Genomic DNA, 16711 nt, shown 5'->3' on the forward strand with positions numbered 1-16711 from the left:
GTTTGGTATTGCTTTGCCCAGGTTAGAAGATGTGGCTTAGTTGGTCCCTCCCATCTGATAATCTTTGCATTTTTGACATGAAATTCTTTACCAACATTGGCAGCTTTAGAAGCATTGCAGGGTTTTGAGGCAGTATTATGGTTTGTTTTTCAAGAAGAGTTTCTAACAATTTCCAGCTTTTTTTTTTTTCTTTTTTTCAATTGACATACCTTGGGAAGGGCAGTGCTTCTTCCTTTTATATGCATTTTTCACTGGATTGCTGCTGATTCTGCCTTGGCTGAGGTTTATTCCCTCCCAGGCTATCACATTCACAGGAGATTTTTGTGTGTGGCTGCCAAAACAGACAGGGAAGGTGGCAATTCCAGGGTGTGGAACAGGGGTGGAACAGTCGTACCTAGATTCAGGCAGGTGCAACCTTGGAATATCAGCTGGAGTCAGGTGCAAAGGTGAACTGCAGGAGGTCTTACTGGTGATGTGATGCCCTGTCATATACCGAGGCTGCAGAAATAATGTGTTCCTAGCCCAGAACTGCTGCCCTGTATTGATTTGTTTTTCCCTGCTGCTGCAGCTCGTCACTTTGAACGCTCCACTATAAGAAGCAGATCTTTTAAAAAAATAAACAAGGCGTTCAGTGTTCTTCGAAGGACAAAAAGTGGAAGTGCTGTTTCCAACCAGGCTGACCAGGAAAGGGAGACTGTTGGAAACTCTGCTGCTGGAGATGAAGGTAATGCTTTATTCTCCTTGTGTTGACACTTAAAGTGGGGTAGGAGACCCTATCCACATGGCAGCTGGATGTCCATGATGGACATGCCTTTCATGTGGTGGGCAGTGCATGATTAAAAAACACCCAGAAAAAGCAGCATTTACTCCATGTAATGGGACCCTGAAGTGACAGTCACTCTGGGGTCCCATTGACAGTGTCAAGATTGTAATTCTCTACTTGAGTCTGCTTGTAGTTTCATTCCTCTGCACCCAGCATGCCTGTAATCTTCCAAATATATTCTACTGCACTGGAAAAAACAGGTATGCATTTAATTACTTAATGAGTAATTAACTAATTACTTAGTGATCTCACGTATGAGATCACAGAAACTGGATACCTAAATTACTGTATTAATTATATATGCAAATAATGCATTTTGATTACACAGTTCTGAAATTTTGTCTTTAAATGTAAGCAAGCAACTTACACCAATACAAATACAACTTTGACAAAGACTTCTACTCAGTCCTTTGCAACATGTGCTTTGTGCAATGGCATCTCAAAGGCTCTCTGTTTCTTCTTGTTGGAGAAGGAAATTAATATACTTCTTTCTGTAGCAGTTATCATCATCCTGCCAGCTGGAGGCTTGTTTTCTCCTCCAGTTCTGTATGCTTTCTTCTTTTATTTATTTTTTTAAATCATCAGCTGTTCTGAGCAGTCTGCAGGTGGACTCGTGGTTAGATCTGCTGCTCAGTCTTTATGGATAGCTGTGGTATGCTGTGCCCCTGTGCTTACTAAAGGTCCAGCCCAAACCCACTGGAAAAAGGCAGTCCTATGTGTCTGTCTCCCCATTGCCATTCTGCTCTCCTGGGAAGGGAGATGCATCTGTGTGTGGTGGCACTGGCCTCAGAGGTCCCCACACCCAGTGTAAAAGCTGCTGCTGCCTTGACCCAAGTTTCGAAGGTTCATGTCTGGGACCACCTGAGAGCACACCTCAGCCATGTTTCATTGCTCCAGGAGATTGGACAGCACCTCACCACCTCCTCTGGTGGCTCCTTTCCTCACCAAGCTTAATCAGTGTATGAGCAGAATAAAGCTGAGACTGTGCCAGGCTGATAGTGGGCACAGAGTGAAATAACTCCTCCTGGTTGATAACCTCTTCTTGATAAAGGTGCTGTCATATGTTATGGCAAATCTCAATATATTATAGTCCATTTCTCCCCAGTTTTCAGAAGTCCCTTACCTTAGTTCAGATGTCTCTGAGAACAAAAACCATAATGCCTACCTATGCATTGACCCTCAGCATCAGCAGCACTGATATCAAATGAACTATTTGCCCACTGCAGAGTGTGTATGTGCCTTTAATCTGAAGCTGATCTATCTATTGGGCCAATGCTCAGTTGCAATATGACTGTGAAGGGTGCAAGAGGAAACAAAAATTCCTCATGTTGGAGAAAAAAATATTCAAATAGCCACAATTCTGCTTAACTTGAAGGTGAATGCAGTACTGGTTTTAGAAAACTCCTTTGCTAGTGGAAAAAATATGTCTAATCACAAATGTGTTTCTGTTATAATTACAACAGATAAATAGTTACAGTCTTATGCTGTCTTATCCCTGGAGCTGCAAGCAGTCCTGCACTGTGAAGAATACTTTCTGATTTTCATTTGCAACCTGTGGTTTGATTTGCCATATGTACCCATTTTGGTTTTAAATGATCCAGGCTTTCTTTGTTCCTCTTTTTGGTGACATTTTCAGCAGAGAACTGTGCAAACTAAAGAAAATGTTAAAAGTGAATGAGAAGTGCAAACACTGATGGGAAAATGTTTGGATTAAGAAGGTGTGAAGTATTTCTCATTTTTTAATAATGTGATCATCTTTTAATAAGGGAAGCAAAGAAGTAACTGTAGTGCAGCACACAACTTTGTGATAGAGTTATCTCATTAATATCACTTACAACTAGAAACAACTTTTCAAGTCTGAAGTAGAAGTTAGGAAAGCTTAAAAGAGATTGTTTCATTCTGAGACATGAGGGAACATGACAGGGACATCCTCCGGGCACTGATGCATTTAAGATGTAATAACTACTGACTGGTTCTACTAGTGTAAATGACCTTGACTCAAACTGATCTACAAGTACAAGTCCTAACCCAGGTAATGCTTTAGGAGGAAACAATTTGGAAACACAATTGCAAAAACCTCTGTACAGTTTTACAGTAAAAGGGAGCTGTGCTGTTGGGTTTCAAAAACATCCATCAGTTCCATTTTGCAGTCAAGCCATTGTAAAATAAATTGTTTGAGTGTGTCAAGTGTTGTTCAAAGTCAAACACATCCTTCTTAGTCACATGGTGAGTGCAGTTACCATCTGTTATTGCTTTGCAGCAGTCAAGACCAAGGCAGCCCTGGCAGGATCACAGAACAGACTCTCTCTCTGTTGTATCAGTGTGTCTCATTCCTATGGTTCAGTCTGAGCATTGTTGTATTTTATATATATATATGAAACAGGTAGATACTATGAATACTGTAATGTTTGGGAAAGGTACATGAAGAAAAATAAGGTAATGAAACACAGCTGGCTCTAGGTATCAACCATTTCACGGAATTAAGGCTCTCTGCATGCAGAAAAGAAAGTGGCTTATCCAGCCCCAAGAGAAGACGATACAGTCCAACTTCTGTCTCAGGAGGGGTGCACCCCACAAGAAATGCATGTTGTTCCTGTTTTCCCCAAATTTTGATTCAGTTGCAGTTCCAATTTCCCAAAACAGCTGATGGAAATCTTGCAGAACTTGTTCAAAGCACTCTGCTCTAGGACAATGAGTCAGGCAATTTCCAGAAGAAAGAGGTTGGCTCTGTAGTGTTTCCTCCACTGCAGATGGATAAACTTTGCCTGCTGGAGATGAGATAGCCACAGCTCATCTGAGGCACATTCAAATCTACAACAGTTTCATTTTAGTTCTTTTGGGACTCTTTTGGTGAGAGGAATGTCCAGAAGCAAGAAGAGTCATTAAAGCTGGCATTGCCTTCTACCTGTCCCTTGCATTGGACCAGCATCCCTGAAGATTTAATGGAAGGCATTAAATCAAAATTATGGCAAACCGCTGGGAGAATGAACTGCTAAATGAGAACCAATTGGGAAGGAAGAGTTGCAGAATGAAGTCCTACACCAGGGCAAGTGTACGTGACATTCACAGACACAGGAAATTTCTAAGAACAGGTTACACAATCTTTGTTAAAATTCTGGTGACTAGATGCTGGGTAGCATGAGTGTGTGTCCCTGCAGATAGCCTTATTTGTGGGGGAGGGGCTGGCACCTCACATTAGTGAAACCTTCTGATCTAAATAAGGATTTGCAACCTGAGACACAGGTTTTGTTTACAGTGACTTTTGATTAATCTGGACTCAGGAGTCATAACAAATGTTACACAGTGATTTGTCACACTGAATATTGGGAATGAAGGCAGAAGTTATCCTGATGGCAGCACTGTCAGAAGGGGCACAGTGCACACAGAAGTCAGTTGAAACTCAAGCACTGAGGGAACACTACCATTAAGTAGTATAAACTGTGGAGATCAAATATACAGCATACTTAAAATTTTCTATTACAGTCTTATGGCCACTAGATTAATGAGTGTTCAGTGTCCTACATTGTACCAGACAAGCAGAGTTTACTGTGTAAAGCTGGTCTCTCCTATGTTATTTTTTATTGGAATTGGATATGTGAAAGTATCGATAAAATTGCACATTAACATAATGAAAACATTGTTTGAGGGGAAAAAAGCACATAATCTTTCTGAATGCAGATGACATTTTATTATGTTGACAGATTCAGAATGCTCCATACAACCCCCGGTGACAAAACCACAACAATCTGTGGGAAAACCTGCAAGAATCACCAAAAACAAGACAGAAAGTTCTCTTCTTTCTAGATTCAGCAGCTCTTCAATATTTAAGGACTGGAAATATAAAATGGTAAAGAAAGGTATGAAATATTCCTGGGTTTTCCTGTTGTGGAAAACCTGGTCAAAGAAAATGGAGAATTCTAATTAGGAGCTTAAGGGCTGGCAAATTATATCTGTGTGAACTAATGCTCCAGTCTTACAACATGTCATGTGTACGTGAGTGGAACAAGCCCTCAAGCCAGTTGAAGTCCCCTAAATTGGGCTGCTGAGGCCCTATTCGCTGTACACAACCAGGTGCTGGAGCAGGTTTCACCTCCTCTGGGTATGGTATATACACTAGAAAAATTCAAGTTGAAGACATTGCTTTCCAGACATGGCATAATCTTGAAAAAGACTTGGTAGGTTTGCATCAAACTGCACACAATGTAGGCAGACTGGGCAAAAAGGAGACGTGAATTTTCTTATTAAAAACGAATTTGTCTATTGTACAGATTTATTTTGTCAAATTTACTGTCAGTTTATCAAAATATGCATTGACCTTTCACCTATGACAGTCTAGGTTGTTGGTAAGACAAACCTCTGTGTATAGGTCTGAGATAAGAATGAGAGGCAATCTTCAATGAAGAGAGTGGAAATTAAGAGAGCATGGAGTTATTTTGGTTGCTTGGCTCATCTGAGGTGAAAATGGTGCAATTCGTTAATTATATTCTATAAAGAATCAAAGGAGGATCAAATTAAAAAATCAAATAAAGACAGGAGATGAGGCAGTACTTTCTGTGAGTTATGTAAAGAGATACCATAGGGACTTGCAGACTGGCGAGAAAAATGTCTTTGGAAGATTTATTTTGTTGTAGACTGTCACTCCAGAAGGAAATTAGGTATTAAAAATTCCTCTATAAGAATCTGCATAAAGTCATATTGAAAGTCAGCCAAGTGACACTGCAAGACTTAATAAACCTGGTGAGAGTTTCAAGAGGGTTCAAGATGCAAAGAAACTTACATAAGTTCATACCTTATATAAAGATGTATGTGTATATTAAGTAAGTGTAGAGACTTGTTCACTTCCAATTTGCTTTGGTTTTGCTCTGGGATAATTACATACTGAAAAAACATGAGAGTGTCAATAGCTTGTTCAGCCTGCACTTCTCCATGGTCAAGAGATGTAACTGGTTCATTCCTTCAGAAAAGTTTTTGGAATGACTATGGGAGAATGAGTGTTTAAGTCAGAAAGCACAGTTTGCTAGGACATGACTTGAATCATCATGCAATGAGAAATGGAAATAGTTCTACTATAGGACTGCTTTGGTAGTCTGCAAAATACACAGAGATATTTACTTATGCTACTTACATACAGAGAAAATCTGGGCATAATTTGTATTTTTACACATGAACACCCTTATGGTCACACCGAGACTGTAAATTGTGCACACTTATTCTGAAGCAGGAATCAGGCTTTGGGTGATTTTTGGGGAGTACTTGTATCATCTGATTTTTAAGTACCCCACTGAAATGTCAGAACTAATTGTGTCTTTCTTCTTACATATAGCAGTGGAGTGGAGTGAGCTTAGCACATCCAGGGGAGGTTTAGCAGTGAAGTGGGTATCACTCCGTTTGGGTACATGCGCACTGTAAAGGAAGCCAGAGCAAGCAGCTCACCAGATTATGCATTTGGCTTATAGACCTGGATTTAGATGGAGTGAACCCACCCTTCAGGCTAGAGAGAAGCAAACAAGTTATGAGCTGAGCAAATAAAGTTCAGAAATTAGAGATAATATAGAAAATGTAAAACGCGTTCCATCCCGGACACATTAAAGTTGTGTGCAAAACCAAAATAAACCTGCTTTAGTGCAGAAGCTGGTACTACGAGAGTATAAACTAAATGAAGACTTAGATATTAGGTTGATGAAGGCTGCATTGTTATCTAGATAGACTTTTATTACCTGTCAACTCTGTGCAAAACCACAAAGTTGAAGTCTGTGCTACCGGTAGGTGCTTTTTACAGCCGTGGAAGAAGACAGCTTCCCGCCTGGAAGAGCATATGATCAAAGAAGTGGTAAGGGATGCCACGTGGTGTTTCTTAATATTTTTTTCCTGCTCTTTCTTTCCCCTTCCTCTCTCCCAAAAGGTTTTGGTGCCTTGCTGGTTTGCTGCCTGCTAATTCTGTAGTAGAAAATGTCTATTCTATCTCAGATACTGCTCTGTTAATTTTCATTTAACGTTTTACTGCTATTCAGTAACAGTCACTGTACTTTCATTTCTAAAATAGGTTATTGAAAAAATATTAGCATTTCATTCTTTGACTTTCAGGTTTTTCTTACAAGGGCTGGATTGGACCCATACACAAAAAACTCAAAAGCTTTCTCTCACCTATGGGGGATTCAAAGGAATTAGTAGGCTGATATGCCTGTGCTAGAAGACTCACTGTTGCTTTTACTTCAACTTTGCTTACTTTTGAATGTGGATTAGAATTTTTAATTTACCTAGAAGGAAAGAAAGTATTAGTGGCATGCTGTGAAAGCAAACATGCCATTTGAAAAGTAGAGTTTGGAAGAGGAGATGCTATAAATGCATTATAAATCAAAAATTGACCCCTGCCCACCATTAGTGTCTCTTCCCCATACCCAGACTGCCAGGCCAGCAGACATCTTTCCTTCCAGGCACCTTGAACACTCTGTGATTTCAAAACAGACATGTCACAGTGAGAGCCAGTCATTACTGCTTCCTGGAGTTCAAGCAGAGATGAAAGAAGAGGGGTCTGGTAGGGAATCTGCCACATGCTTTGTGTTGCCTGAGAACTCTTGCCTTTCTGTTAGCTGAAGGTAAAAAATGCTTCCTTGGGTGTCATGAGTCAAACACCTCAGCTTTGGCACAAAAATGGAGGAAAACAGGGCAGCCTGATATACTTCCACTGAGATGGGATGTTCTGCCCACCACAGCAGAGATGAAAGATTGTCAAGTTGTCCACGGCTCTAGGGCCAGCAAGGAACTGTTGCTTGGTTCAGAGGGGTCCCTGGTGACTGAAAACATATTTTGTTCCCTTAAATTATGAGCACGTGTAACTGGTTTAAAGTACTTTTAATTTGGCTGGATTACATCAAATGTTTAGGGCTGTGTTTTGTGGAGGGGAAGGAAAGGAAGTTTGAATGAATTAATTTTTTAAAAAATCCCTTCAAGTCTGCTCAGCAAGCATAGGTATCCTTTCCTCCCCATTTATGTATCTATGCATAAAACCTGGTTTGGATAACGGACAGGTACTTGAAGTTATGTGGTGCATGTTTGAACAAAGCAAAGCTGTAATGTCAAATAAATACCTTACAATGTGCATTTCCAGGTTTTCCCAGGTTGTATCATCTGATTCCAGATGGGGAAGTTACCTGCATTAAGATCAACCGAACTGATCCCCATGAAAACCTGGCCATTAGGATTGTGGGAGGCAGTGAAACTCCTTTGGTTCACATTATTATACAGCATATTTATCGAGATGGGGTAATTGCCAGAGATGGAAGATTGCTGCCTGGAGACATGATACTAAAGGTACGGTACTGTGGAGGTACAAGATAAAAGTATCCTAACAAAGAATAAGACAGTGTAAAAGTCAATCATGAGATGAGATCTGCAAAGTTGCATGTTTATGTGGATAGAATAATGTGTGTAGAAAGGCATTCAGTCCCTCTGCATGCTGTGATGATTTCATTAATTTCAACAATTTTTGAGGAGGCTCATAGATATGTTTGTTCTTCCTATTTGCTAGCAAACCTCTCTGATTTCTGCCCAAACATGATAGATAAGGGCAGTGTAGAGCAATAGACTGTTGGCGTTTCTGACCTAGTGGTAAGAAAGATTTTTTTCTAAATCAGAGGCTGGGCTTTTTGCCCAGTTTGTTTCTACTGAACTGTGGGCTCAAATCTCAGCTAGTGAGGTTTCCATTGCCTTATATCCCACTTAAACCAGGACAGGTCATAGGTCCCTGATTGGGATTATTTCAGCATCTAGCTCCTCTGCATGGTGAGTTCTACACTGCAGAGTGTGAGATACTGCCCGCTCTGTTTTGGGAATGCTGCTTCTTGAGCAGCCACAAGTGAAATCCCCAAGAACAAACTCAAGCAGCATTCAGGCATTAGCCATTGGCTGCTAGTCCTGGTCCTATTTCTATAGAAATGAATAGCAGATGAACAAGAATTAGGCTAGATGGTTGAAGATCAGGTATCATGTGAGCAGTAGCTTCAGCAATCGCTTTTGCCCTCCTGGCTGCCCCAGCTACTTGGAGCTCTGCAAAGAGGCTAAGTTACATTGATGCTTCAATCCTTAGAGGACAAGAGTGATAACCAAAAGTATGAGTTCCTTTCGTTGCTTTGATGGTGTGTAGTTGGAGTGCACAAGTATATTCACATTGCAAGCCAACGGTACAACTGCAGCTCACCCAAGTATACCCAAAGCAGGTTAAATCACTTAGCTCAAGTAAAGGTGACAGTGTGGCCAGAGATGGCAAAGAGGTCAGCATAGGTTTTCCAAATTACAGGCAAACATTTGAGCAGGCTGCTTTGTTTACTGTGAGCTATGATGCCATGGCCAGTGTGATGCTGGTATCCAAGCTAACCAGTGCAGCTTTAGCTGGGATAAAGCTTACAGGAATTAGAAGTGGGGTGGACTGCAAGATCTGGCATGCACATCTCAGGGTCATCTTCCAGGTAGGATTCTGGATGTTCATCTTACTGCCTGCTGTGGCATGCCTGGCTGGTAAGGTTAGCGAGTGGTTCTCTCTACCACATATTCTGTGTGAGTAATTATTAAGAATACCATCCTTTGAAGTTCAGAACACCACCCGTAAACCACCATGCTCTTCTAGCTGACCACCGTGGTAGCTGAAGACACTCGAGGCATGCCAGGGTTGTGACTTGCCTTCTGCTTCACATCTGACAGATTATGGCCAAAAAGGTTTCTCAGGATCGTGGTGTGGGCATACTCCACTCTGGCACTGGTTAAACAAGCCTCCAGATTGCATTTCCAGGTGGCAGCTGGATGAGTGTCCCCTGGTCATGTGTTTCAGGGAGGCTTTTTTTCTTGGTACCAGCACAGAGCAGCAGAGTTAATGGCACCACTGAGGCAAAAACTGTTCCTGCAGTGCACATCCAGGCTTTAGTGGGAAGCTGTGATTGCAGCTCAGCTCTTTCTGTCCGAGGCTGACTGCCCAGGGATTTACCAAGACTTCCCACCAATTTCAGCCCCATGCTGGTGAAGCTCATGCTGGTCATGGTACCCAAGCTGGCAACTTAAAGTTAGTTGAGCTATGTCTCTTAGGCGTACAGTACCCCCATCAGATGGTGGTGTGGACAGCCCCTTTGTGCCCACACAGACAGCCTGCAAAACCAAATGCCAGTCGAGTGCTTTTGTCAATGCTGAGGAGCATTTCTGTTGCAGTTTGGAGACATTGCTCAGTATTGAAATGGTTCAACCTGTGCAATGTAAAACTACATGGAAATAACTTGTCTGATTCGGTGTTTCCAGCCAGCAATGAATTACAACTTTGCAAGTGGTTTTCATTTAGCAGTGATAAAGTGCAATGCCTAGTCACTCTTACACACACCTACATGACAGGATTGACTGAAAGCTCTTGTTTTTCTCATTCTTTTCCCCAGACAAGTTACAAAAGTGGCAGTTATGCAGCTTTACTGCCACCTGAGCTAAATCTTACCTGGAAAACACAGAGAAATGTAAGAATCTCGATTTTCTGGTGTGGTATATCAGCATAATTGTTAGTAAATTCCCAGGCCATTTAAACTACTACTTAAGGCTCTTTTCTTCATTTTAATTAGAAATTCTTTAGTGAGGAACATTTTTTTACTCTACCTAGAGCAGCTGGGAGATAATGAAGAAGAAAAACAGCAGGAAAGTGGTGGGAGTGAAAGGAAAGGCTGGCAAGGCAATTCCAAATCAGAAGCTAGTGGAATAAAACTAAGATATATGAAAGGATATTGGAGCTTGGGAAAGAGCAATAATAAAGCTGAAGAATAACATGTATGTCTGGAGACTGTCAGGGAGAAAGGGGAAAAAAAAGGCAGAAAGTGTCTGTACAGCATGTTCTTTCCTTGGGGGAAAGACTCTTCTGCACTGCAAACTTGGCCTCCTGCGTGACATGGTTTGAAACAGTCACTTTCTGCGAAGACATCTGTGTAAATAGATCTGTCCGCTCCAGTGCCAATTCAGATTAGACAGTCTTGCTGCTGCTGACTTATGCTTCTCTCTTCCAGGTAAACGGCATGGACATAAAAAATGTGCCTCACAACTATGCCCTGTCAATCCTGAAGCAACCCTGCCACGTGCTCCGACTGACAGTGCTCCGAGAGCAGAGGTACCGGTGCCGGAACAGCCAACTTCCTCTTGATGCTCACTGCAACAGGGACAACAGCTTCCATGTTGTGCTGAACAAAAGCAGCCCGGACGAGCAGCTGGGAATAAAGCTGGTTCGCAAGGCCGATGAGCCGGGGGTTTTTGTCTTCAACCTGCTGCAGGGCGGCGTGGCCGCCCGCGACGGGCAGCTCCAGGAGAATGACCGGGTGCTGGCCATCAACGGGCACGACCACCGGTACGGCAGTCCCGAGAGTGCAGCCCAGCTGATACAGGTTTGTCACCACCACTCTGACCCCGCTTTCCCAACTTGGTGAAAGCCAAGCACTGTATTCTCGGTCAGTTGCAAAGGAGGGGCCTAACTTAATGCGTGTGTACTTGGTAGAGGAAGGAAATGTGTGAAGATTGGATGAGAATTTACACCTCTAAAATCTCCTTGGTTTCATTGGGGTATAAGGATGAATATGGGTGTGGACTTGCAGTGATGCCATCTACCACCAGGCTTTGTAATGTACAGATCAATGTAGACATCCCGATACTCTGCATCAACAAAGTGTCGTGACATCTGCCAAAAGGCAGGCCAGCCTGCACCCTGGGATCACTGGGTCCAGCTGAGTCCTGACTCCCCCAGCTCAGAAGGAGCCACAGTGCTTCCTGGTACAGGTCTGGAGCAAACCAGAGCAGTCTAAAGCAATGGACTGCATGTTTCAGGATGAATGCCACTCTTCCAGACTCAGTGATTTCCCATGGGTGTGTTTTGTGACTGAAGGTACTCCATAAGTTGCAGATATTTCTTACCTAAATCCAGCATATGGAATTCAGATGTTATGGATAAAATAGATCTGTAGCTGCAGTTTTTATAAATCTCTATTTAGGCTCACATGGGGAACTAACAGGGTACCTCTGCAGTGCACTAAGCTGTTTTACCACAAAACCATCAGAATAAAACCTTGTGCCTTTCTCAGCTACAGAATCAGCTTCTGCCTAATGTCCCCTCCAGAACTACTTTCATTTTTTTCTTTCTCTACAGCCTATGTTTTTTAGAAAACTTCAACATAAAAAGCAAAGCCAAGAATCTTTTGTTGCTTTTGTCTCATATTTATAGCAGTTATTATACTTGTGCAATTTTACATTTCATTTGGAGGCATGGAGAGTGTTCACATATTCAAGAATTTCATGTGCCTCAATAACAAGATGTCAAATCAGGCTGGCTGCTTTCTCTTACCAACAGCTATCATCAGGTTAACGTGAGCTGGACCAAAAGAAGCCTTTGAATTCTTGCATTTTTGGAAAGGATTCCTCCTTTAGAATAGCTTCACAGTTGGCTGTAGCACACTTTTATTGAGAAGTTTATAGCATAGGTCAAGAAACCCTTGCATAATGCCAGTTGTTAAAATTGTGGTCCTGCATCTTTCTGGATTACTTTATGTAGCTCACTAACTGAGAGCAGAAGGCAGTGTGGGGGGAGGCTTGAATTCTCTGAGGGAAACAAGTCTAGAATGAAAACCTTTCTAAAAAATTGGTATTCTTGGAACAGTTCTTTATGGCTACAACACAAGGCAGCAGTGCTTCATAAGCAAAACACACATGTAGCCTAGAAATGAAATGGAAAAAATTACTAATGAGACCATTCACATACAAGAGTTTAAAAATGCAACTAAAGCTCTTATTGGGTTCCAAAGACTGGATGTTATTTATAATAATGCTTGAAAAGCACACTAGTCCCTGGGAAATTAAACAACATGCCCATCAAAGGGGAGGGAGACTCAGGTTTCCAAACAGCCAGGATTACACTGCATTGATGTGAGCTCCATGAATCACATTTGTCTAATGCAAAATTCCCAGAACCTGTGTCTTTTTTTGTCATGTTTTTTCATCAATTATGGTTTGCCTTTCCTTTTTCCATGTTATGCCAGAGAAAAACCATTATGCTGAAGCCACAACTGGTTTGCATTTGCTTCTTACACGAAGGGATGTTTTACTGTGTGCTCTGATTTCTCAACAGTATCCTGCCTGTTGAGACCTTAGCATGTGTCACTCACAGTGCATCGAGGTCTTCAAATTAATGGTGGTGGAAGCTTCAAATACACCACTGGTTTCTTTAAAAACACACTTAACATTAATTAAAAGGTGGGAGTGGTTTGTTAGGCCAGGCACAGCTGGGAGGACATCGTATTTCTGTGGAATGTGATTTATTTTGACCTCTAAATAATGAATAAGTGAGACAAATCCGATTCTTGAGGCCTTTAGCAATTACATATTAGCATATGTGAAGCAGTTGTTAATCAGTAGATTAGGTGTCTGGCTGTTTATAAGCTCAGTCACAAGAACTGAAATGAAGAAAGGGTGGAAGTGCTAATTAGGAACGTGCACACATTGTAACACTTGGGAGTTTGCTGCTTCCTATTTGTCGTGTTATCTTTAGTCATGGCCTTGTGTCAGATGTGGCACTTCTAATCTAAATATCGTGACATTCTGCATCTGTTTTCCATGGGAGTGACAAGAAAAGGAACAAGGTAACAGATCAGAGGGCATTCATGTGAGCACATCAAGCCAAGCTGCACAGGTTGAAACAGACTTCACTGCTCCCAGGTGTTTGCCCTCCTCTCTCTCCACTGCAACAGTTCAGAACAGCTGTGATGGGGGCACAACCCCCTCTCCATCACAACCACCACCACCAGCAGAAAGGAGACCAGGATGTGGTGTATATACGTGCTCCATCGTCCCTGCCAAATGCAATATTGCCTTCTTTAAAAATGCACTAATTTTTATTTTATTTTTATTATTTTTTTATAATAATTTGGGTTGGAAGGGACCTTAAAGATCATCTATTTCCAGCCTACTAGATGCCCAGAAGTTGCCACCATGTCTCTGCCACCCTACTTGATTTACTTTGGCTGTAACACAAATTTTAATTCTAGTAGATTGTTTCAGCTATTGCTTCCATTCAGTCTCAAAGCTAACCTAATTTATTTAATTCTTGCTTCAGCACAAAAAAAAACAGAGAAGGAATTGTGGGAAAAAGCAAGTGGTAAGAGGCAGGGACAGAGGGATCAGAATGAATCAGTGCTTGATATTCTGATCAGCAGAAATGTTAATGGGGTTTTATATGGACATACGTAAATACAAAAGTTGATCTTATTGTTTGTATAACTTTTTAAAACACTCTGAACTTCTTGGAAATTACTCAACTCAACTGACCTGGAGACAAATGTGACATTGTAGCAGAGACTCTTGTTGAACTTTTGCTAGTCGTTCCACAAGAATTAATCATATTTACAACCTTCCTCTAAATAACCAGCTTTGAGACTAACCATGTGGCAGCAGATGAGTTTTAAACAGAAGTTGTGCAAGTTGAAATTGTTTGTTTTAGAAAAAACTGGATTTTTGTGGGGCCATATGCCCTTAGGATGTTGAGTCTTGTATTGTTCCATCTAAATCATATTACAGATTAGGGCCCACAGTGGTTTCCTTCCTCCCAAGATACAGCAGTCTACTTTTGGACACTAGTTGAAACCATAGTCCAGGGATTAGTATTCCATAAAACTAGACCTGGTAGAAATACCTAGAAAGTTATTTTGAAATATGTATGTATCAAATTATTTATTATGAAGCTGTAGAGATTTGAGTTGCTGATGAAAAAAATAGTATGCCCAAGATATTAGGAGTGACAAAGAAATGCATGTTTTTTACTGGGATGTTACCTTCCTTCGAAATGCCACAGCCTGAACATAGAGATTTCAGGCTTGAAACTGGAGGTTCAGGAGAGGTAGGTTGCTTTTTCTTTAACCGTAATGATATTTTTTCAGAAGCATTTTTTTAACTCTCAGCTGCTACTATTGAATCCAGCTTCAGAAAAGACAAACCAGACTATAAAAAAACCAAAAATCCCAGGGGCTCTGGCTTCTGTTAATTGTCTGCAGGAGATTTGATTTCAATAGTGCAATTTGATCTGGGTTTGGTTTCCAGCTGCTTTTTCAATGCCAGCTTTCCTTGGAGCTTCTCCCCAGCGAGCAGAGCACATCAGTGTGCCAGCAAGCTAGTCTGGAGGTCTGATGCCCCCAGGGCTGTGGTACAGCACCAGCAGACATGGCTAGTTGCAGCTCCAGGGGAATCAGGCCTCCTGATGTGCTCAAAGGGGGGCTCCACGTTAGACACTGAGCGTTCCTGGGTAATAAGCTGCAAGCAAGCAGGCAGGAGTCCCTCTGGAGACCGGCCCTTAAGAGCTCCTCCTGCCTTCCAGACCACTAGGATCTTTAACTGGGAAAGAAGGAGATTAGAGGATGAATTTTTTTTATCTTCTGAGCATGCGTCTATAGCATTGAGGCTATTCCTACTCTTCAGTTCAGTATGTTGATCTGCTCTTTTGGCAGAAATCTGTGGTTTACCCACTTAAACCCCATTGCCTCTCAGCTCTGCCTTTGCATCACTGTTGTCCCAAACATTCATATGAGCCTCACTGTGGGAAGAATGAAGCCATTTGCTTCTAAGGAAACAGTGAATCAGTGGTGCTGATTCAGTATCTCAGAAAAAAATTCACCTGTACACTGAATTAATAACACTGCTATCAGGCACACAGAACACCTTAAAAATACTGAGCAAACATAACTCAGTAAAAGCTTTGTAGCAACTCTCAGGCACGTAAGTATTATGACTGCATTGTGCAAAAAGGCCCAGAAGCATTTTGAGCTTCTTTTAGGTTAATTGTTTTTGCAGTTCCTGTTCCTAGAGTGAGACTTTGGGCTAGTTTCCCATCCCAAACTGTTATTCTGGGTGTTTGCTTATGCCCTCGGTGCTCTGGTGCAGTAAGATTTTACTTCTCAAAATGGTTACACATCCTTTTCTTTAAGCTGCCTTACATTTGTCATGCTTGTTGCACGCAGGTGGACCCAGTTACATTATTTACTCCCCGTTTTCACCAGCCAGAGCTTGAGCACATCCCTTGTTACAGGGTTAATTGCATCTTTTTCAGAGCTCTGGAGCAGCAGCAGTTCTGGCTGCCTGTCTCTCTCCTGTGTCATGCACGTTGCTGCTCTGTGGTGGTGAACGCTGGAGTGTGTGAGAGCTGATCAGCACTCACTGTGGTGGATCACCACTTCCAGACAAATTTGGGGCAGATAGGAAGAGTTTTTCAGGGTTAACACTAAACATTCAAGATAAGTACTAAGTCATTGACAGCAGATTTTTGTGGGCTTTATTGACCTGAATTGTCGGTATTGCTTTATCTCATCGCAACCACGTTAGTGGGAAACTCAAACCGTGCTTAAATGGGACCCAAGATTTGTGAACTCTGGGGCTGCAGCACAGGGGTTTATTTCACCAAGACAGTGGGATTCACGCTCTGCCTCCTCCTACAGGCCAGCGAGAAGCAGGTTCACTTCATCGTGTCGCGGCAGAGCAGGCAGCAGACCCCCGACATCCTGCAGGAGACAGGCTGGAGCTGCGGCAGAGGCAGCCCCCAGCCCTGTCCCCCCGAGAGGAGCAACCCTGGCAAGGTGAGGGGTTTCTCTGCTGTGTGTGAGACAGGGGGCTGGGAGGGCAGGGGGTGTTTTAGTGACCTGGGATGTCATCTCTAGTTTCTGTCACCAGAAGAAGCATGTTGTATTTTGCAAATATAAAAGCTGTGCTGCTCATTATTTATACACTGCTTCTGCCCAGACTCTGTCTGGGGTGGGGAGAGAAGGAATAGGACAGAGGCACACACAGTGTCCTGACTTTGACCCAGCTGGCAGTTCAGGGGCAGATGGTGGCCATGAACACACTCTT

At 42.2% G+C, this 16711-nt stretch overlaps 1 protein-coding gene across 2 annotated transcripts in view; it reads left to right on the plus strand.

Annotated features, from left to right (window-relative positions):
* Window positions 1-16711, plus strand: part of LNX1 (ligand of numb-protein X 1, E3 ubiquitin protein ligase) — a 71501-nt gene that overhangs the window by 39544 nt on the left and 15246 nt on the right. For both annotated transcript variants that reach the window (XM_010002499.1, XM_010002500.1), the window contains exons 3-6: window positions 569-724; window positions 7932-8134; window positions 10849-11220; window positions 16303-16440. In XM_010002499.1, coding sequence (XP_010000801.1) covers window positions 569-724; window positions 7932-8134; window positions 10849-11220; window positions 16303-16440 — 869 coding nt within the window. The remainder of the gene's footprint in view (window positions 1-568; window positions 725-7931; window positions 8135-10848; window positions 11221-16302; window positions 16441-16711) is intronic.

Source organism: Chaetura pelagica, unplaced genomic scaffold (assembly GCF_000747805.2).
Source record: "Chaetura pelagica isolate M959 unplaced genomic scaffold, ChaPel_1.0 scaffold67, whole genome shotgun sequence".
Classification (NCBI taxonomy): Eukaryota; Metazoa; Chordata; class Aves; order Apodiformes; family Apodidae; genus Chaetura; species Chaetura pelagica.